Source organism: Balaenoptera physalus, assembly GCF_965194825.1.
Source record: "Balaenoptera physalus genome assembly, chromosome: 2".
Lineage (NCBI taxonomy): Eukaryota > Metazoa > Chordata > Mammalia > Artiodactyla > Balaenopteridae > Balaenoptera > Balaenoptera physalus.
In genome coordinates this window covers 67,827,316-67,849,678 of record NC_138883.1, presented here as the reverse complement: position 1 = coordinate 67,849,678, position 22,363 = coordinate 67,827,316, and the positions used below count along the sequence as shown (strand labels likewise).

General features: G+C 34.8%; 1 protein-coding gene across 1 annotated transcript in view; it reads left to right on the top strand.

Annotated features, from left to right (window-relative positions):
- Positions 1 to 22,363, top strand: part of G2E3 (G2/M-phase specific E3 ubiquitin protein ligase) — a 54,040-nt gene that overhangs the window by 26,862 nt on the left and 4,815 nt on the right. The window contains 9 exon segments of the mRNA XM_082452118.1: positions 192 to 316; positions 1,348 to 1,513; positions 5,400 to 5,506; positions 6,195 to 6,311; positions 9,214 to 9,338; positions 9,445 to 9,574; positions 10,511 to 10,818; positions 12,661 to 12,842; positions 16,620 to 16,792. Of these exon segments, the coding sequence (XP_082308244.1) occupies positions 192 to 316; positions 1,348 to 1,513; positions 5,400 to 5,506; positions 6,195 to 6,311; positions 9,214 to 9,338; positions 9,445 to 9,574; positions 10,511 to 10,818; positions 12,661 to 12,842; positions 16,620 to 16,792 (1,433 nt within the window).

Below are 22,363 nucleotides of genomic sequence, written 5' to 3'. Positions count from 1 at the left end.
GTCCCTTTAGATTGTTTCTGGGTAGAACAGTTTTTTTCAGGAAATTTCTTTAATATAATATCTTCACAGCTGTTGTATGATGAAAATAATTTTCAGACTCTCCACAAAGAATATACATTTATACCTCGGTCTTATCTATAGTACTCAAGTTTTGTACATGTTATAACTCCTATTTTTATACTTTCTTTTAGAAATGCTGTATTTGCAAGAAGACCGGTGCTTCAATTGGATGTGTCGCACCCCGATGTAAACGAAGTTATCATTTCCCATGCGGACTTCAGAGAGAATGTATTTTCCAGTTCACTGGCAATTTTGCGTGAGTTAATTAACTGTTGAATATGAAAGAAAATGTAAAAGAAAAATGGAAAATGGGTATGGATCTCCCAATTATATAATTCCTTTGTCAAATTTCTTTTCAAAGCTGCATTGAGGTTATATGTATACTTTAGATATGTGTGTGTGGGTGTGTGTACATATATATATATAATTTCTGTCCCCTTCCTTTATGATCATTTCTATTTGCAAAATCTGGAGAATTGCAATATCTGTAATGGACTTAATGATTAATATTCACCTCTAGCTTTCAGCTCTAGAATATAATATGGAACTGTTAATATACTCATATTCAGTGAAAATTTCCGCCTTACATAATTCTAGATTTCATGTCATTCTTTAGATTTAATAGTTTACTTTTCTTTCACAGGGACATATGTGTTTCTCATTGAGTAAAGTGAAGGCATGTAAATTTGGTGGAGTCCAAAAAATAAATATTATGCCCTGGGATGCCCCTAAAAATATTTGCTTCTTGACTTCAGCTCTAAACATCAAGATTTTATGAATTTTGGTATTTGGTATCATGAGTGCTCTATTTCTTTTAGTCTTTGTGCTCTTGACCTATTTAATGGATTGTTATCTATGAAAATTGCAGTTTAGAAAATACAAATGGAAATACATTTAGTGGGTTAAGAATAAGTTATTATTTGCATTTTATTTGTTATATTATTAATATATTATTTTTAAGTTTAAGTTCCTTCCTTTGATTTTGTGCAAGGTTGAGTACAGTGGTGTGTATACTCTGTTGCTAACAGTATTACATAGGATTCTCAACATAATATTAGTTACTGAAATTCTGTGAAGTAAATCTCACCAGCAAAAGGTTCACATTTTGAAAATTCAGCTCTCCTTAGTTATAGCTTATGAGACTGATTTATAGTGCCGTTGTTCCAGTCTGTTGTAGGTTAATTACGAGAGAGACGAATGAATTTTCTCTTATAAATGTGAATTGTAAAGCTAGTCTAGTTGTGCTGTATAATTTATTAGATGTTTTAAAATACTATACGTTTTTAGGTCATTTTGTTGGAACCATCGACCTGTTCAGATAATTACATCTAATAATTATAGAGACTCCTTACCATGCACCATTTGCTTGGAATTTATTGAGCCTATTCCAACTTACAGCATATTACGAAGTCCTTGTTGTAAGAATGCTTGGTTCCATAGAGACTGTTTACAGGTAAGATGTTTTGTCAGCTTTTTCTGGTATAAAATTTGTTGCTTGCTGATTTGAATTTTAAATTAGAAAAAATTGATGTGTATTTTAGCTCTTACTACTTGTAACTTTTTAAAACAGCTTTATTGAATCAAATTTTACATATAAAATTCACCCTATTGAAGTGTACAATTAATGTTTTAATAAATACTTTAGATACTACCTTTTAATGTATATTTACACTTTTAAAATTTTGTTGTTTTTACCCAAGGATTTTGTTGTATTTCACAATGAATAATACACAGATTTTAATTCCCAAGTTCATTTATATATTTAAGCTTAGAAAACCAAGATATGTGAAATAATTAACTGTAAGCTAAGATAATTTAATGTTAAGAGGTCTGTTTTTTTAGCTGTAGTAAACACTTTATCATAACTTTTTGACAGTAAACTGATTACTGTCTAATGAATTGATATTAATATTAGTTCTTTGAGAGCCACCTTGTATGTCAAACCTGACGACAAGTTTTCAAGTAAATGAAATATCATAAAACGCACATTAAACAATTTAGTTTCTTCAATTCAGAAGATAATTTAAAATTTTAAAAAGATCCCAGTTATTAATAATGTCCAATATATAGTATAAATGTGTGAAAGTGCCAATTGATAGACAATTATAGTTGATAGAATGCCAAGTGACAAAGGGTTCACTTAAGTTTATACTGTTTTTTAAAGCTTGGCTTTTATTATTGTTCAGTAAAATGAAATGTTATTATTGATTACAAATTAACTACAAAAGTTCTTTTTTTTAAGTTAGGAGATGTAAATCCTCTTATATTTCAACAAAATCTGAAAAGTACTACCAGTAGTCAAAGTAGTAAAGCTTGATTACTTTCTGTTTTTTTTGTATGAGCCTTGAACTCTTATTCTTAGTATTAGTTAGTTATTATTAGTTATCAGTTAAAAGTGGTAGGATGAAGCCTATTTTGTTGGGTAAATATTAGAAATCCTGTTCATTCTTACAAAGAAGTGTTTGTAAAGGGATCTAGAGAGTGCAGTTCATAAACATCATGAAGTGCTATCTTTACCTATTGAGGAAGAAGTTCACGTTATGTGAGAATCTTTAAAAGGTAATTTATCTTAATTCAGGGTTTGTATTTGAATGAATTGAATGTAATTGCTGCCAAATGTATCATCTTGTTAACTTTGTAATAATAGTATGTTATTTTTCAGGACAAATAAGATTTGCCTCATTATGCATTAATAATGAAACAGAGAGAGGTTCTCAAATTTGACCTAGTATTCATAGGACTTTTTGTGAACTCCAAAAATACCAAGTTTCTAATTCTGTCATTAAAAACTAGAAATAGTACTACTAACAAAAATGTAGGTCTACTTTATGCAGATATAAGGTCATGGCCCCATGGACACCTGTCTGTGATATAAATATTAACAAGCAAGCAATTATTACTTGGTTAGAGCACACCAGGACAGAGCTAATTCTTGAGTCATGTTCCTTAAAGGAACTCCAGTGGCTTTTCCACTCTGATACAAGTCTTAACTGAAATAGTAAATGGAGTCTACCCTGTTTAGGTAGCTATAATAATACCCAAAGAAATTTTTTTTTAATCTCTGAACTCTATTAATATAAAAGAGTTGAAGGAAGAACAAACCTATGCAGTAGGATGAGAATTGTATGTGGTTAAGCAAATTTCATTTGTGACCACTACAAATGCTATATACATTGGGATTTTGTGAGGAGAGACTATAGATTAATATCAAAGAAATTGATTTTTCACTCTGTATGCAGAGAATTGTCACTATTCTTGTTTAGTTTGGATGTCTCCATCATTGCTGTGGCCTTGGTGGTATCTTTCATATGTCCTATGCTGTTTTTCTTTTCTCCGTGCTAGACACTTCCTTGTATCATATCCTATACTTAGTAAGATCTTGGTATCTGTGTACAATTGCTCAAAGATCCTTTAGGTTCAGCAGAGATTTCATTAACTTGTTGCTTCCCTCTCACATGTTATGTGTGTGCTACCTGCTAGTTGTTTGAACCTGGATTCCTCTTTGTCCACTTCTTTCTTCACCATCCACAAATCATTCTCCAAGTCTGTCAGGTCTGCTTAATATTTTTGGTGTATCCTTTTTTGTTGCTACCCTCTGCCTTAAACCCTTTGTGATTTCGCTTCGGACACTTTTTTTTTTAAACTAGACTTTTGCCGGAGGCCACTAACTCCTGCATGCCTTATTCTCTGTCAATTCTTCACACTACTGACTTTGATTTACCTGTCTATTTTAATTACCTAGTTCAGTATGATCAGCATGTAATTTCTAAGTATATTATTATTAGTTCCCCAATCACATGTACTCTTTTGCCACTGAGACTTGATATATGCTATTCCCTCTCCTTGTATCGTCTTTTGTCCTAGTTTCCTGGCAAACCCCTACTTCTTTCAAACTTAGCTTTGACCGTACCATCCCTGTGACATTTTTGTCAGGCTCTTACATAAACTTAAGTACTTCTTCCTTTCTCTTCTGTATATACTTTTTATTTATTTGTTTCGTTATTTTAAAATAAATTTATTTATTTATTTTTGGCTGTGTTGGGTCTTCGTTGCTGCGCGCGGGCTTTCTCTGGTTGCAGTGAGCAGGGGCTACTCTTCGTTGCAGTGCGCGGGCTTCTCATTGCGGTCGGTGGCTTCTCTTGTTGCAGAGCACGGGCTCTAGGCACTCAGGCTTCAGTAGTTGTGGCTCGTGGGCTCTAGAGCGCAGGCTCAGTAGTTGTGGCGCATGGGCTTAGTTGTTCTGCGGCATGTGGGATCTTCCCGGACCAGGTCTCGAACCCATGTCCCCTGCAGTGGCAGGTGGATTCTTAACCACTGCGCCACCAGGGAAGCCCTCTCTTCCATAGATACTTTTTAAAAAATACTTTTAGGACTTCCCTGGTGGCGCAGTGGTTAAGAATCCGCCTGCCAATGCAGGGGACACGGGTTCGAGACCTGGTCCGGGAAGATCCCACATGCCGCAGAACAACTAAGCCCATGTGCCACAACTACTCAAGCCTGCACGCCTAGAGCCCATGCTCCGCAACAAGAGAAGCCACCACAATGAGAAGCCCGTGCACCGCAACAAAGAGTAGCCCCCACTCGCTGCAACTAGAGAAAGCCCGCATGCAGCAGCAAAGACCCAATGCAGCCATAAATAAATAAATAAATGCATAAAAAAACTAATAATACATTTATAGTATATGCCTACTCACAAGAATTCCTTGAAACAGGATCTAAGTCATTTTATGTTTCTATTTTTGGTACTAGCATAGTGTTTGGCGCCTATATAGTAGGGATTAAATATTTATTAAATGAGTGTGTGCTACTAGCTTTTTAAACTGGTGATTGGCTACTCTTTCTCTCTTTCTGCTGCTTCTTTATTTTTATTTGCTGAAGCAGTGAGAATAGGTTTTATGCTTCTCCCCCTTAGGAAGAAAACTTACAGAGATTGAGTTAAAAACAGAACCAATGATGCTTTATATGTAACATTTATTTAAACATCCTTCCTAGATGAAGTAACTGAAGATGTTTACTGTTTTATTCACAGAGAGTGATGGACAACACAATATTTGGGAACAGAAATGACATTAGATACAAAGGGTTGAGAAACACATATGGGTGATAGATGTAAAGAACAGTCAATTCATTAGCTTAATTTTTTTTCCCATTGGGAGAAATATCCCCAAATTTTAGCAGTGGGGTAACTTAGTTTATCAAAGTTTATGAACCACAAACATAAAAAATAAGTTTCCATAATATATATGTGAAAAGTAGCACACACGTTCTATTAGCTATATAATTCATAACCTGATAACCTGTTAAATTATTAATCATATATTTTCTATTTTCCACTATAGGTTCAAGCAATAAATGCAGGAGTGTTTTTCTTTAGGTGCACAATATGCAATAATAGTGATATATTTCAGGAAGAGATGTTGAGAATGGGAATTCATATTCCTGAAAAGTGAGTAACATTTAGCCTTTTGATGAAAAGAGGTTTTAAATATAGGATTTAATAACAATGGAAATAATCATTTATGTCTGATTAATGACTCATGGACAAGCAGCCATTTCAAATAGGGAAATGTAAAACCATCCCCGCCACCTTTCCTCCTCCCCAGATTGCTAGTTCTTGAGAACCAGGTACTGTGACTTAAACGTCCCATTAGTTGTTTATAGTCTCTCAATAATTGTACACCTCACTTGTGTACAATATTGATTGATTGATTGATACACAAGTATAATAGGCTTCAAAATGGTATGTATAAATTATTTGAGAGAATCAAGATGTGGTTTAAAATGTATAAGAAGAATTTTCTTAATACTTAAAGGTGAGGAATCCAGAAATATGGTACTAAACTTGAAATTCAAAAAATTGGAAGTAAAATATTAGGAAAAATGTAAGTTTCAGAAAATTTCTACTTAATTTTTCATTTAGCATTTGAAATTCACTGTGAGACTAATTAACTGTAGGATAAAATGACACTAAGGGATTTATATCTTGAAGTGAATGATTAATCCTAAAAAGAACAAGTTTTATCCTTGTTCCTAAGTTTTTATTTTTAGAAGAGTTTTTATTTTTAGATTCATTATCAGTCCTTTTATGTAACATTTTAGGCCAAAGTATATTTTATATCTTGCTTCATTTACAGAGATGCATCTTGGGAATTAGAGGAAAATGCTTATCAAGAGCTTCTGCAGCACTATGAGCATTGTGATGTCCGAAGATGTCGTTGCAAAGAAGGGCGAGACTATAATGTGCCTGACAGGTATATGGGGAAGTTCAGTTGTGCTTAGTGTCCTTTTTTAAACCGTCAGCTTGAGAAAGTAGGTTTTCTAGTTACTGAAATGTACTTTTGCTCTTAGGATGTTTGAAATTTTAACTTGAGATGAGGTATATTTATTAAGTGTATATTTACATCTGTTTACAGAGAAATTATTGCAGTTGGCATAACTGTAACTTTTGTGGTGTGTTTTCATGAGGCTCTGTTTTCTAGAGCTCTACTGTGGTAGCCAGTAACCACAGGTGGCTGTTGAGCACTTTAAATGTGGCCAAATTGAGAGGTGTCGTAAGTGTAAAATACACACCAAAGACTAATGTGTGTCTGAGTTTACTAGGACTGCCATAACAAAATACCACAAACCGGGTGGCTTAAACAACAGAAATTTTTCTTCTCAGAATCCTAGAGGCTAGACATCCAAGATAAAGACATTGGCAGGTTTGATTTCTTTTGAAGCCTCTCTCCTTGGCTTGCACATGGCTCCCTTCCAGCTGTGTCCTTCTGTCTGTGCCTTAATCTTTTTTTCTTATTAGGATACCAGTCATATTGGATTAGGACCCACGCATATGGCCTCATTTTATCTTAATTATCCCTTTAAAGGCCCTATCTCCAACTACAGTCACATTATGAAGTACTGGGTGTTAGGTCTTCAACATATGAATTCTGGGCGTGACAGAATTCAGCCCGTAACAGTAAGAAAAAAAGGCCTTAAAATATCTTGTTAATAATTTTTTAAATTGATTACATGCCAAACAAAATGACTATGTTTTGGAAATACTCAAATTTATTTCACCTGTTTCTTTTACCTTTTTAAATCTGGTTACTAGGAAAGTTTAAATTACATATATGATTTACATTATATTTCTATTGGAAGACACTGTTCTAGAGGTTAAGAAACTAGATTAATCTATCAGTGTTTGTTTTGGATCACTATAAAAAGGATTTGGCATTTGAAATTTATTGATTACTCTTTTGTAGTATCCGTAGACATTGGCTATAATGTTAACAATCGTTTTTTGCCTTCTCTGTACACTATACTGTGTGGGGTATTAGAAATCAAGAGTATCTTTATTTTTTAAGATGCAGGATAAAAAGTAACAAATCTAATTTTGTTGAAATTTTTATAGGAAATTTTGATAAATTTTTATCCCTGTTATATAGTCTTAATGAATATGACAAACTGAAACTTAAAGTGCAGAGCAGAATATTGGGAGCCTTGTCTCTTATGGAAAGTGATTTGGCTAGGTGAGGTACTACTTATTTTGGAAGACTCAGCTGAAGTCTTATAAGCTTTGGAAAGTTTCCCCTAAGAAACTCTTACTATTCCTGATTCCCTGTTCTGGGCTGGGTTTTCCCTTCATTGTGCTTGCTACAATAGAGTTGACATTGTTTAAATTTGTCTTTGCCATTAGACTAAAGATTCATTAAGGGTGGAGGTCTCATTGAAGATGTCAAGTAATGTGTATTCTTGCCTAAGTTACTTGATCTGGTGACCCTGATTATTCATCTGTAAACACGAATAATACCCTGCTCAAGGGTTGTGCTGAGGTAGAGATGAGATTAATGTATATAAATGTGCTTTGTAGACAGTAAAGCACTTTAGAGTTCTAAGAAGCAATATATTCATTAATAATGATATTTTCTAAATTCATTTTAGGCTATTTTGATTAACTAATATACATATTTCTTGTATACCTCTGGTCACCTAATCATTTGCTACCAAACTCCCTTTTCTTTCTGGCAGCTACTTTGCCTTTTCTCCTAGGACATGGAGTCCTGCTATCTGAATGCTTTCTTTGCAGTCTCACTCCCTCTCATCCTAGTGATAGGAAGGTAATTTTGCTGAAAGGCAGCATGGTGGAGTGGTTAGGAGCATGGGTCTGAAGCCAGGTAAACTGGATTGGAAGCCTCACTCTGAGACTTACTAGCAGTGTGAACTTGTTTGGGCAAGCAATTTACCCCTCTATGCTTTGGTTTCCTCTTCTTCAAAATGGAGGTAACCTTCTGAAATTTTCCAACCTTCTGAAATTTTTCCAACCTTCTGAAACTTTACATGTAAAGAGTGAGAACTGGGCCTGGTGTATAAGCACTTGTTAGCTGTCATCTTTCTTTCTCTTCATCATCAGTTGGCAGAACTATCTGGGGAAGAGAGGGAGACACATAGAGGACGTACCCCTACACACCCATACCCACACAGAGGGAGATTCACCCACACCTACCAGAGGTGAAGTTATGCAACTAAGTCTCCTATCACCCACATATCCACACACTCAGGGAGTATATCCATTTCTGTACAGACGGATGTATTCATAACCAAACAAAGAGGAGGCTGCACGCTATAACCCACACCCGTACAGAAAATGTGAATGCTGACCGGCACGTGTCACACAACACAGTGGGGAAACATTGGGAGTGGGGGATTGAGGGGAAAAGATGAGAGAGAATATGAATGCGGGTCAGGTAGTAAGTCTGGATCTTGTTGAGCTGCACAGTACTTGGGGTGTCTGAGCAAGCTTGTTACAGGAAATAATTCCTCACCTTGAATGGGAAAGGTAGTATTTTAGGTAAGGTAATGTATTTACTGAATGCTTCTTCCATTTCAGACATACTTTGGGTATATGTGCATGTACATGCTGATATTTAGTTTAGGTATTTTAAGATAGAGAATATTTAAAGAAGGAAGTTACCAACATAATAAATGAAATGGGGAAAAAAACTACTTTAGGAAAAAGTAATGCAGTATCAAAGCAAATAATTTATTTTCCTTCCTTGGGTAAAAGGGTTGGTTGTGTGTGTGAGGTGGCCAGTGAGGTGTGCAGTGGTGCTGATGGTCGGAATTAGACTAAGTTAATACCACATGTAAATAATCTGCTTCTCTTTATGTCCCCAGCAAATGGGAAATAAAGCGCTGTCAGTGTTGTGGTTCTCGCGGAACACATTTAGCCTGTTCCTCACTACAATCATGGGAACAAAATTGGGAATGTTTGGAATGTAGAGGTATTCTTTACAATTCAGGTAATATTTTGTCATTTTGAATAAAGCTGTTTTTATTTAAATGCATATTATTAAAAAGTTTCTACCTATATTCCTCTTATACTAACATTGGGTTTTAAATCTGTAGGTGATTTCCAAAAAGCCAAAAAACACACATTACCCAACACTAACGTGGGGATAACTGATTGTTTGTTGGAGGAGTCCTCACCTAAATTACCCAGACAGTCTCCTGGAGCCCAGCGTAAAGATCTGCTGAGGTGTGTATTTTGAATTGGAGAAAAATATAAAACTCTTGTTTTGAGAAAATTATAACAGGAAGTAGCTATATACACCTAGAGTATTAGCTGTTCTCAGAGTAGTTTGGAAGGGTGTTTTTCAAACTGCAGTCCCTAATCTGATGTAGAAGGATGATCCATGGACATTGCCCCTAACAGGATTATTCTGAGTACATTAATTCCAATTACAGATGGAGAAACTGAGGCAGGGAACAGTTGAGTTAGCCCAGATAATTGTCTGGAGGTCTTGTTAGGACACTGGTTGCCTGGCCTCATGCTCAGAGGTTCTGATTCTGTGTATCTGCTGCGGGGCTTAAGAAGCTGCATTTCTAACAAGCTTCCAGGCGCGGCAGCTGCTGCTGTCGCTGGTCTGGGGCCACGCTTTGAGAATTAATAGTATAAACTGAAAAGTACTATTTAAAGGAGTGTGAATTCTGTTTAAAATATGTGACCTCTTAAAAATATAGTTCTCTCATACAGTAAGCAGAGATTACATTTGCTCTAGTTTTAAAGGATCTGGTGAAAATGAAATAAGATGCAGTTAAAAGCAGAAACTAACACACCATTGTAAAGCAATTATACTCCAATAAAGATGTTAGGAAAAAAAAAAAAAAGATGCAGTTAAGCAAGTATGTCCAGAGAGGTAAGAGTTTGAACTTTTGACTCTTATACCTAAATCCAGTGAATTGTATAACATTAGGTGATTTTAATTTGGTAGAAGATTGGATAGAGGGAATCAAGAATTTAGAACTAAGGTTATCAAATAACTTTTTGGTTCCACTGGCGGCCATTGTTTGCTTTTGGGTGGGAGTTGGGGAAGAACTTCTTTCTATTCTTTTTTTATTTGGCTGTGTAACTGCTGTGACACGTAAAGTACTTTAGAGTACTTACCTCTATGTTTAAATTCATGTTTTATAGGCAAGGCAGCAAATTTAGAAGAGATATTTCGACTCTAATAATAGAGCTAGGATTCCAAATTAAAAAAAAAACTAAAAGATTATTTATCAACAAAGCCAATATCTGGAATAGTGCCTTAGATGGATTCAGAAATCAAAACTTTAATCCTTCATATACAATTGAAATAGCATATGTTAATGAAAATGATCATTTTGGAAAAGAGCAGCCGGGATCAAAGCAAGAATTCCTAAGTCTCTTAATGCAGCAACTTGAGAACTCACCATTGTTTGAAGGGTCCTTGTCAAAGAACTTGTCTCTCAATTCTCAAGGTAACTATTTTCTTTATTATTGTACATACTGAATACACCATGTGTTAAGAAAGAGATAGCAGGTTAGAATCGATACTCAATACCTGTGGTCAAAATGTATAATCAGTTTGTTACTAAAATAATGATAGAATCACAGAAAAGGGGGGAAATGATGTTTTTTAAAATAAATTTTGTAGTGAAACATTTTTTATTTTAGAATATCCTTAATTTCTTTATGACAATATCCTCCTTAAAGTGATTCCATAATTAAGTATAACTTCTTAAAAATGTACTTTATTTTAATTTTAATTCATTTGAATAGAGTGGCCAAATGGGATGAATGAGTTTTTGAGCTCTTCTTGTTCATATATTTGAAATTTGCAGTTGGCATGTTTCTTCACAACCTAGGAATTTTATAACATATTTTTTGGTTCACATATAACAGATTTTTAGCATACTTTTGCTTTCAAGAGTTTTTTTTTTTTTATTTAACAGAATTATGTATATGGTACTTTTCTGTCTTTACTTCTGGTAAGGAATTAATGTGGTTAAAACAGGCATCTCAAAACACTGGTTAATTCTAGCATTCTTTTTTTAGGAGCTTTTATAACCACTTTTGCTCTAATAGGAATTTGAGAGAGAGTGAGAAGACATATCATCCCATTTGACTTCCTTCTATGTTTTCTTTAGAACTTCCTCACCATTGCCTGAAGTATCATTGAAATAATTGAGAAACTACCAAGGATCATTAGTACTATGTATAGTACACACAGTTTAATTCTATACTCCCTTTAAAAAAAAACAAAAACGCTCCAAGTAATCAGTATGTTAACTCATGGCAGTTTTGGTACAGTGGAGAGAGTACATGGAATTTAAGTCACAAAATCTGAGTTCACATCTACTTCAGTACACATCTACTTCAGTAGCTTTATTTCCCTAGATTAATTGCATAGCCTCTCTGGATCTCAGTTTCTTCATCTGTAAGATGTGACTACTAATATGTAGTATATAAGGTTATTGTTGAGGAGATTTTATTATTATTTCAGGTATTGTTAATGTTACTTATTAATAAATTACTTTGAATTTTTAGAAAAAATAAAGGAAAATTTACATGATATCTTTTGACTTATCAAAGTAGCTAAAACATTTTAAATGACACATTGAAAAATATTGTGATGATACAGTAAGATAGCATATAGTGTTGAGAGTTAATTTGTATCATTTTGTATATCAACAACCTTAAAATTGTTCATATCCTTTGAACCACTAATACTGTATATAGGAATCTATCCTAATATTCGAAGATATATAAACAAGAATGTGTAAATAGATATTGACTGTAACATTGTGTCTCATGTAGTTGAAACTGGGCTAGCCAGTAATAAGGGGATGGTTTACATTGCAGCACATCTGTAAATTAGTTTGAATGCATTCATTAACTGTATATTTGAATAATTTCAAGTATATTTTAAAAATTTACAATACGGTAAGTGGAAAAAGACAGAAGCCAAACTATTTATGTATATATTTATATGCACATGAGACATATTATAAATACACCAAAGTGTGTACACTGGTTATTATGGTGGTAGGATTATAGGTGATTTTATAAAAAGATTTTCTGTATTTACATATTTTTCTACAATAGATTGTTACTTTGAATTCAGAAAAAAAATTTGTAAAATTGTATATTTTAGTTGAAATTTATATTTTATACATTATTATACCTTCTATGAATTAGGTTATTTTACATTTGTCTAATGCTTGGATTTTTTAATTTTTAATTTATTATACATGTATTAATTACATATGATGGTTATATAATAATGAAGTGTATTTGATATATTTTATCTGTATTTACAGCTCTGAAAGAGAATCTTTACTATGAAGCTGGCAAAATGCTTGCCATTTCTTTGGTTCATGGTGGTCCTTCACCTGGTTTCTTTTCTAAAACCTTGTTTAACTGCCTTGTTTATGGACCAGAAAGTACCCAACCAATTTTAGACGACGTCTCAGACTTTGATGTGGCACAGATTATAATCAGGGTAAGAAATGTACCTGTCTGTTCAGATGTAGACTATGTTCTAGCTGTATTTGAATATAAATGATGGATCTGCAATAGAATAATACTCTTTGTGGAGTAGTTAAGAGGTGTCAATATTTTTGTTTACCAACAAAGTTAACAACCATTTAAGAGACAGATGTAAAGGGCAGGCAGCTAGAGATCAAAGTGCCATGTTTAATGTTGATAAAATCAATTGGATAATGTGACTTAGGTCTGTGGTCAGAATGGCTTGCTAACACTCCTCAGAACTAGATGGATTTATCTGCCCTGCCAGGGACAACATAAGGCAGGTTCCTTGTTGCATGCTTAAGAGCAGATGAAAGTGCACTTTCCTGTCATCAGTGGAGCTGAAGAAAGGATGGTTACCAGCAGAAAATTTATCCTTCCTCCTACAGGGAGATATGAGTGATGGGTGGAGAGAAAGACCAGGCTGAATTTCTTCTCTGTGGAAACAGTTGGGGAGACTCAGTGTTCCTCCCCTCAAAATAGTTACCATTTATTAAGCCCTGTACTACACATGTTACCTGTACAAACTCAGTTTACTTATCATAATACCCTATAAGTAACATTGCCCATGTGTTACTGATTTAGAAAGTAATGAAACAGTTGAGAAAATGAAATCCAATTCAACTTTTCTTCCCTTAACTTGTCCCATACTTAAGCCTACTCTATCCATTGTCTCAGTTAATAGGCAGTATAGTTAAATGGTTAAAAACAAACGCTCAGAAGTCAGATTTTACTTTGAAATAACTGATATAAGCTATGTGACCTTGGGCATGTTGGGTTAATCTTGTTAAGCCTCAAGTTTCTAAACCAGAAAGTAAGAAACCTCGAAATGTGTTATTTTAATAATTCTATGTATTTTGCCCAAGACTCCTCATTCTAAAATGGTATTTTTTTTTAATTAATTAATTAATTAATTTATGGTTGTGTTGGGTCTTCGTTTCTGTACGAGGGCTTTCTCTAGTTGCGGCAAGTGGGGGCCACTCTTCATCGCGGTGCGCGGGCCTCTCACTATTGCGGCCTCTCCTATTGCGGAGCACAGGCTCCAGACGCGCAGGCTCAGTAATTGTGGCTCACGGGCCCAGTTGCTCCGCGGCATGTGGGATCTTCCCAGACCAGGGCTCGAACCCGTGTCCCCTGCATTGGCAGGCAGATTCTCAACCACTGCGCCACCAGGGAAGCCCTAAAATGGTATTTTAAACTGACCCTATAACCCTTCAATTTAGTTTTTCTTTTCTCCTCTTTACCAGAAAAAATGTACTTTAACTTCATTGTCTCCACTTCCTCTTTCCTACTCATTTAACTTGCAGTCAGACTTCTGTTCCCACCACTACTCTTCTGAGTTAGCTAGTTCATTGCTGATATGCAGGGATCTAAATCTCCACATGCAAAGGCCTTTCTTTCCTAATTCCTCATCTCCTCTGACTTCTGCAATCACCACTGTATTTGAATTCATCTCTATTGTTTTCTATAATATCTACTCCCTCCTACTTTTGACTACTACTGTCTTTTTTGATGCTTCTTCTTCCTACCCCTAAAACTTTGGTAATTTTCAGTGTTGTCTTAACAGTCCTCCTTCTATACTATTTGGAAAGAGTCTCCTCATCTATAACCTTTCTGATGATTTCCAGACCTGTACTTTTGAGCCCCTAGATGTTTATATCCAGATAAGATCTGGGTCTTCCTACCAAACTGAGCACAGCATGTTTAGGACGGAACTAATTTTTTTCCCAGAATTTGGTTTTTTGCCTGATTTTCCTTTTCTTTTCAAGAGATTTCTTATTTCCAAGTTATTCTGGAGACAGGGTTGTTTTCATTCTTCCATACTCCATTTATCAGTTTGTGTCAAGTCATCTGTCTCTAACAGTGGCCTTTCCTTCTTATTTCTAGTATGCTTACTATACCAAACTCAGGTTATATCTAAGTTTAAACAATTAAGATATTATTCTAATCATCTTCTTCAGTATGATTCTTTCACCTGATTCTCTATTGAATGGAGTTCGAGTTCTTCATTAGGGCACTTAGAGCTCTCCTCATGGCTTTACTAACTCCAGTTTTTGTACTCCTAGCCAGTGTTCTTTCACTGATTTAGTCAACAGATATATCTACAAGGTGCTGTCTATGTACCCCATACGGTTTTTTGTTTGTTTTTATTATTTGGTTCTGCCAGGTCTTAGTTGTGGCAGGCGGGCTCCTTGGTTGCAGCCGGTGGGCTCCTTAGTTGTGGCATGGGAACTCTTAGTTGCGACATGCATGTGGGATCTAGTTCCCTGACCAGGGATCAAACCCGGGCCCCCTGCATTGGGAACGCGGAATCTTAACTACTGTGTCACCAGGGAACTCCCTGTATCCCATACTGTTTTATCACTGAAGATAAAGTAGTGAACCAAACAAAGCCCCTGCCTTCTTGGAATTTACATATTAGAGGAACGACAAGGTAAATAAATATATAATATACTGTCATGTAGTAAAATATATTATAAAAATAGAACAGAATAAGAGGAAGGATATCTTTTCCAAGATAATGCTTGGGGTATAGTAAGTTAAAGCATAGGCTAAGCTTCTGTAACAAAGAGACCCAAAAGACAATGGCTCAAAAAAGGCAGATATTTATTTTTTTCTAAAATCTAGATTTTAGATTAGGGCTTGGTAAACGATAGCCGTAGGCCAAGTCTTGCCTGCTGCCTTTTTAAAGTTTTATTGGAACACAAACACACCCATTTGTTATGAGTCTGTGACTGCTTTTACACTACAGTTGTGGAGTTTAGTAGTTGTGACAAGCACCATATGGCCCACAAAGCATAAAATGCTATCTGGCCTTTACAGAAATGGCTCCTGTTTTAGAGGTACAATTGTGATACACCAAGTCACCCAGAGAATTGGATTCCTTCCTCTTGTTTTGTAACCATTTAGGATATTGTCTTCACAGCTGAAGTTTGCTGTACACGGAGAAAGTGGAAGTAGAGTGCAGGAAAATTTGACACATTTTCACTCATGTCCCATTGGACAGCTCTTAGTCACATAAGGCCACACTAGCTTTAAGGAAAGTTTGGCCATATGCCCAGCTAAAACTTAGGGTGATGGGTTTGGGAGGATGAGAACATATACCCAACTATTAGAGTGTGAAGGTAGTTTGAACAAGGGTAGTCAGGAAAAACTTCTGAGATCACAGGAGAGATCTGGAATAATTGAGGGAATCATGTAAATACCTGGAAGAAGAGTTTTTTGGAAGAAAGAAATACCAAGGAGATTTTCCATTCAAATGGACTTTGACTGCCTTCTAATTTTATCTTTCTCCCTCTGTAACTTTGTTCAAGAGCTAACCTATGTGGAAGTGTCTGGCACATAAATGGTTAAGTATATCTTTGTTTATGCTGTTCCCTCAAATACTCTTGAGTGTATCCATTTTTTTGTCTCAGCTATTCTTTCTTTCATGAAATCTCTGCAGGTCCTCTTTCTTGCCTCTCTAGTGCTATGTAACTGTTCTATGTCAGTTACCGCCTTTTATGGAAGTAATTTCCTATATTAAAGTGGCATTATAGTCTAGATTTCTTGAAACCTAGGTTTTGGCAGAAATATACAGTATTTATTAAACTGGATTATCAGACATTTATTCTAGGAAAATAATTCTTAGTATACTTTCACTTCACCCAGGTGTACTCAAGAACTGAGCATAAAGTAATGTGTCATTTGAAATGTAAATATCTTTCACAAGTAAGTGAGTCAACTGGGTGTATTTTCTTCTTCATTACAGATAAATACTGCAGCAACTATGACTGACTTAAACTCTTTAATAAATGAATATTATAACTACCTAGAGCTTATTGGATGCCTAAGACTTATAACATCATTAAGTGATAAATATATGTTGGCAAAAGACATACTTGTTTATCATGTAATTAAGAGAGTCCAAGCACCTTTTGAAAGGTAAGTTGTTCATGTTAAGGATTCTCTCAAATTACACGTTTAAAGTGGTTAATTGTCTTACAATGTGAGATATATTTGATAAAATGTAAATGCTATTTTAAACTAGTGCTTTAAAACTAACCTCTTAAGGATGAATACTGTTCTTACCATTCTACACAGAATTGCTTAAATGTATACTGCTTAGGTAGGAAAAGTAATCGTTATCTCAATTTATAATTAATTTTTCTAAATAAAAATTATTTTTATGTCCTCACACGCTATTTTTTTAATAGTGGGAAATCTAAAATATATATGAAAGTAGGCAGAGTGATACACCATGTAATCACCACCCAGATCTAACAGTTATCAACCAACCGGTGGCCAGTCTCGTTTAGCTAGCCTTCCCTTGTTATTGACTCCAGTTTTATTTTCAAGCAAATTTTAAAATTTCAGTATCATTAATCTATGTATTTAATGTATTCAAAACTGTTATAGTTGCTATCCTTACTGAAGTTCAGAATGTCTCATCTTTAACCAGTATAAACCTCTTTATGTTGTTTCTTTTGAGTTCTTTTGATGTTGACCCTTAATGGTCTTTGATAGCCTTCTTGCTATATGGTATGACAAGGTGTTTCATGCTCCTTTTGTACATTCTGACCTAATGAGCTTTGTTTCTTTGAATGGGAAATGGTATTTCAAATCCACAATCTGGATGCTAGGGATGCTTGTTTTTGCCACGTTGGTCATAGTTTCTAGGCCTTTTCAGTGGACTAAGAGAAGAAATATAGAGGTTTTTTGTTGGGTTTTTTTTTTTTATTTTTTTAAGGTAAAATACATCATGGGTTTCTACTGATACTTCAGATTCACTACTACAAGATTTTTGACTTTTTCTTTGTCCCATGTTCATAATCCCAGTTCTCAAAGACATTGGTGAATTAGAGTATGAAGTAATTCCTTGATTTATTCCACATTTCGTAAATAATAGTCACAGAATAATAATGCCAACATTATCATCAGTAACATAACATTATTAAAAATAGGTTAAACTTGTTTTTCTAATTCTTTTTGTTCTAGGGCTATGCAGTCAAATTACTGTGTTTTAAAGTCATTTGGCATAGTTATTTTCTTTGTTGTATATTACTAACTGGGTATACATTTTATTTTCATTTTTTATCTTATTTTTTCTTTTTACTGACTTTTATTAAAGTTTGATTTTATTTTAAAATTATATAAAATGTTTGCATGATTCCAAAGTCAAATCTATAATGAAAGTACATTGAAAGAACTCAGCTCTGTCATACAAATTATATTAAGATAAGTATAGCTTTCATCCTTATCACGTCTACCTTCCATCCCCTATGAAGTAATTATTTTAGTGGCTTTTACTGTTTATCCTTCCATTATTTTTTTTAAATGATAGCAGATAAATATATGAGTATATGTGTGTGTGTATATTCATTTCTTTTATTAGATAAATAGTAACATACCATCCACCCTTTTTCCTCCTCAGTTTTTACTTGACAGTATATAGTCCTCATTCTTTTTTTAGAGCTCTACAGAACTTTAGCACTCTTCCAAATTAAAATTTAATATGACATCGTAAGCTTAAACAGTTGTAAAGGATATAATTTCCAATACATATATTATTTTAATAAATTTATTTATTTATTTATTTTTGGCTGCATTGGGTCCTCATTGCTGTGCGCGGGCTTTCTCTAGTTGCGGCAAGCGGGGGCTACTCTTCGTTGCAGTGTGCGGGCCTGTCATTGCGGTGGCTTCTCTTGTTGTGGAGCATGGGCTCTAGGCGCGCGGGCCTCAGCAGTTGTGGCACACAGACTCAGCAGTTGTGGCTCGCAGGCTCTAGAACACAGGCTCAGCAGTTGTAGCACACAGGCCCAGCTACTCCACGGCAATGTGGGATCTTCCCAGACCAGGGCTCAAACCCATGTCCCCTGCATTGGCAGGTGGACTCTTAACCACTGAGCCACCAGGGAAGCCCTCCAATGTATTTTTAATACTGCAATTAAAGTAACAGTGTTACATAACTGTTTAAAATATATCCAAGTGTCTTCTGACTATAAGACTCGTTACATAGCAAAATTTTCTTACAGTTAGAATTACCATTCATAATTATGATTAATACACAGAATAATCCAAATATACTATAAATTTTGATACAGTTATTTAAGAACTTATTTGAAATGTATCTCTTAATGACATAGATGTACAAAATGTTTTTTCCCAAGGAATTCATATGTCTACAGATGTATTTTTTCTCATTGCTAAGTTAGATAATTCATTGCTGTTTATTTTGTGTGTGTGTGTGTGTTTATAGGTATGAGTAGTCTAGTTGTCAGGAAAGGCTTCCCTATCTGTATAAGTGGTGTTTAAATTAAACCCTGATTTATAAACAGGAGTTAGGCAGATCAAGATGAAGAGGGCAAGAGAAAAGAAGCTGAAGACTGATCCCTCCTTTTATGTGAAAGATAAATCATATAGCAAAAAACAATGTTTTAAATATATCTGAGCTCAAGAGTCCTGTAGATGTCAGAAATAACAAGGAAATCAAAAGCCATAGTACCTCTTTATTCCTGCCCTGCAACTAGGTTCATCATGGGGTAGGAGGGCGAAGTTGTGGGGGAAGTGAGAGTAGCATCGACATATATACACTACCGAATGTAAAATAGTTGACTGGTGGGAAGCTGCAGCATAGTACAGGGAGATTGGCTCAGTGCTTTGCGATGACCTAGAGGGGTGGGTTAGGGAGGATGGGAGGGAGGCTCAAGAGGGAGGGGATATGGGGACATGTGTATGCATATGGCTGATTCGCTTTGTTGTGCAACAGAAACTAACACAGTATTGTGAAGTAATTATACTCCAATAAAGATCTATTAAAAAAAAAAAGCCATAGAACCCTAAATGTCATATGAAATCAGAACCCTCAGTTTGCCCCAAACTTGGGTTCGGCATTCTGAATGGACCCCCCAGTCCGAACCAAAGACATTAACAAAGTAATCGGTCTTAGGATTCATAGTACTTATAGAGTGCCAGGCAAAAGCAAATACATAACAGTGTTTAGGGAAATTTCTACATCTGAGCCTGATGGGAATGCTAAAGTTACATTGCTAAAGAAGAGGAGGTTCCAATAAAAGACAAAACACAACCATCCTAAACAGCAAGTATTGGGAATAGCACATCAAGGATTTAAATAACAGGACAAACTGAGACATAAAAAGTGTTATTACAGTGATTTAAAAGAAAAAAAAAAACCCCAAACATAAAATGTGAAATGAATCAAATAGTGCTTCTAAGTTGAAAAATGATCATAGACTTCCAGTTGTGGATAACATGGAATAGACACTCTTCTCTCTATTCTTCCTGATAAGTACAGTTAAAAACCCTGAACAGTGTTTATAAAACAAGCTTAAGAAGACTTTTGAAAGGTAGAGAGATGAAAGCAGACCAGCTGGGGATCTCAGCAAGGACACAGCAGAGAGAAGTCTGGACATTCTTTTTTGAAGGAAAACTAAACGATCTGTCACCAGCAGATCTACCCTAAAAGAATGCCTATGGGAATTTTTTGAAATAGAAAGCAAATTATTAAAGGTGGAATCTTGGAACATCAGGAAGGAAGAAAGAAAAATTAAAAGAATAAAAGCATGTTTCCTTCTCCTCTTGTGTCTACTAAATTATGTTTGACGGTTGAGGCAAAAATTACAACATTCTCTAATGTGGTTCACAATGTATATAAAAGAAATACTTAGGAAATTATAAACAGCAAAAGGCAAAGGGACATGAAGGGAAGTAATGTTTCTGTAGTTGAACTGATAAAATGTTGGCAGCAGTAAATTATTACATTTTTTAAAAAATCTGCTCATAGAGATACACTCAAAACACTATAGATAAAGATGGAATCTAAAAAAATATTCAAGCAGCCAACAGGAAAACAAGGAAAATGAAACAGAAACAAAAATGCTCATGGAAATGAAACTTGGTGGTTGTTAAATGCTAGGCCATTGAAGAGAAAAGAGAGAAAAAGACTGAAACAAGAAATGTCATGAAAGTTAGAATAAGAGCACCCACATATATATTTGACAAAAGAGACGGGCTGGGCAATGTTATAGAAAATGCTGCTTGAGAAGTTCTTCAGGTTCACAGGGTTTAACACGCTGAAGTGTAGTGTACTTTGTGATGAAATAGTGTTCTGAGCAAAAAGACATTATTGTAAAAATGAGCATCAATTATACTGGACGCCTTTTTTTCAGTGACATCAACGTTAAAAACAGACAGCCAAGATAGTAACTTCACAGAGCTAGTTATGTTATCATTCAAGAGAGAGGAGGAAATAAAGACATTTTGAGACAGATTTACTTCTCTCCTGGAGAGATTAATAAAGTACCTACTTAAGGAAGAAAGAAATTGAACCCAGAAGGAAAAAGTAAGATACAAGCACCAGGAGTAAGCAAAGAAATGAAAAAACCTGAATAAATAAAAACAAGCATTGGCCATTTAAAAGACAACTAAATTTTGGTAAGAAATGGTTAAAATAATTAAAATACTAGCTAAAGGTTCATCTGTAAGAAGAGAATGGACATTGTATTTATTGTTTTAAGGAACTTGTATTCTTGAGGTAGTAGTGGGGAAGCATTAATTACCTTTAGATTGTTAAGCCAAGTATATATATTTTAAGGGAAAACTCTAAACAGGAACAGAGTGTGTAACTTCCAAACCAGTTTGATAGGGGTGGGGGTAGAAATAAAGAAAACATATTTAATCATACAGTGAACAGAAAAAGAGGGATGAAAACAAGCAAGGAAAAACACATGTTCAAAGAAAACAAGACAGAAAACATATAGGTAATTATATTACATGTAAATAGCTTAGATTCATATTAAAAAAACAGAGGATCTTAAATTGCATTGCAAATAAATGACTTTAAAGCAAAAAAAGAGAGAAGGAAATTCTAATAATCTTTTTAAAAAGCCTTGTCCTTAAATGACCCTAATAGTGTTAAAAAGAACAAATTCTTTAGGATTCAGCAGTCTTGAATCTATTTGTACCTAGCAACATGGCCTCAAAATTTACTAACAATTCTGAGGACTGTTTATAAAAGGAAACAAGGCAGGTAGAACATCAAAAAAAAAATCTTGCTTTAGTGCACTCCACTAATAGATTAAAAGAGAAAAATCAAACAATCTTCATACAGTTATACATGCGAAAAAAGCAATTGCTACATTTAAACATTTATACATAATTTTAAACTAACAATTTGAAATATCCTTATAAAGATTATCTAGTAAAGATTCAGCAAACATTATCCTTAATGAGGTGTGATAGACATTCCTCTTAAGGCCATGACAAGCCTGGGATACATATAATTACCCCCTTCATTTCTACAATATGCAGGAGGTCCTAGTAGAGCAGCAAGACTAAATGAATAAGTGAATGTTATTAAGGATTGGAAGAATTAAAATTATCATTGGTAGTCTACATGACTGTCCAACTAAAATAATCTTAGAACTTCTTCTGTAAAGAGTGTAGCAAGGTTACAAGAGGTAAAGGACTCTAACAGGGAGGTGTGCAAGTGAGAAG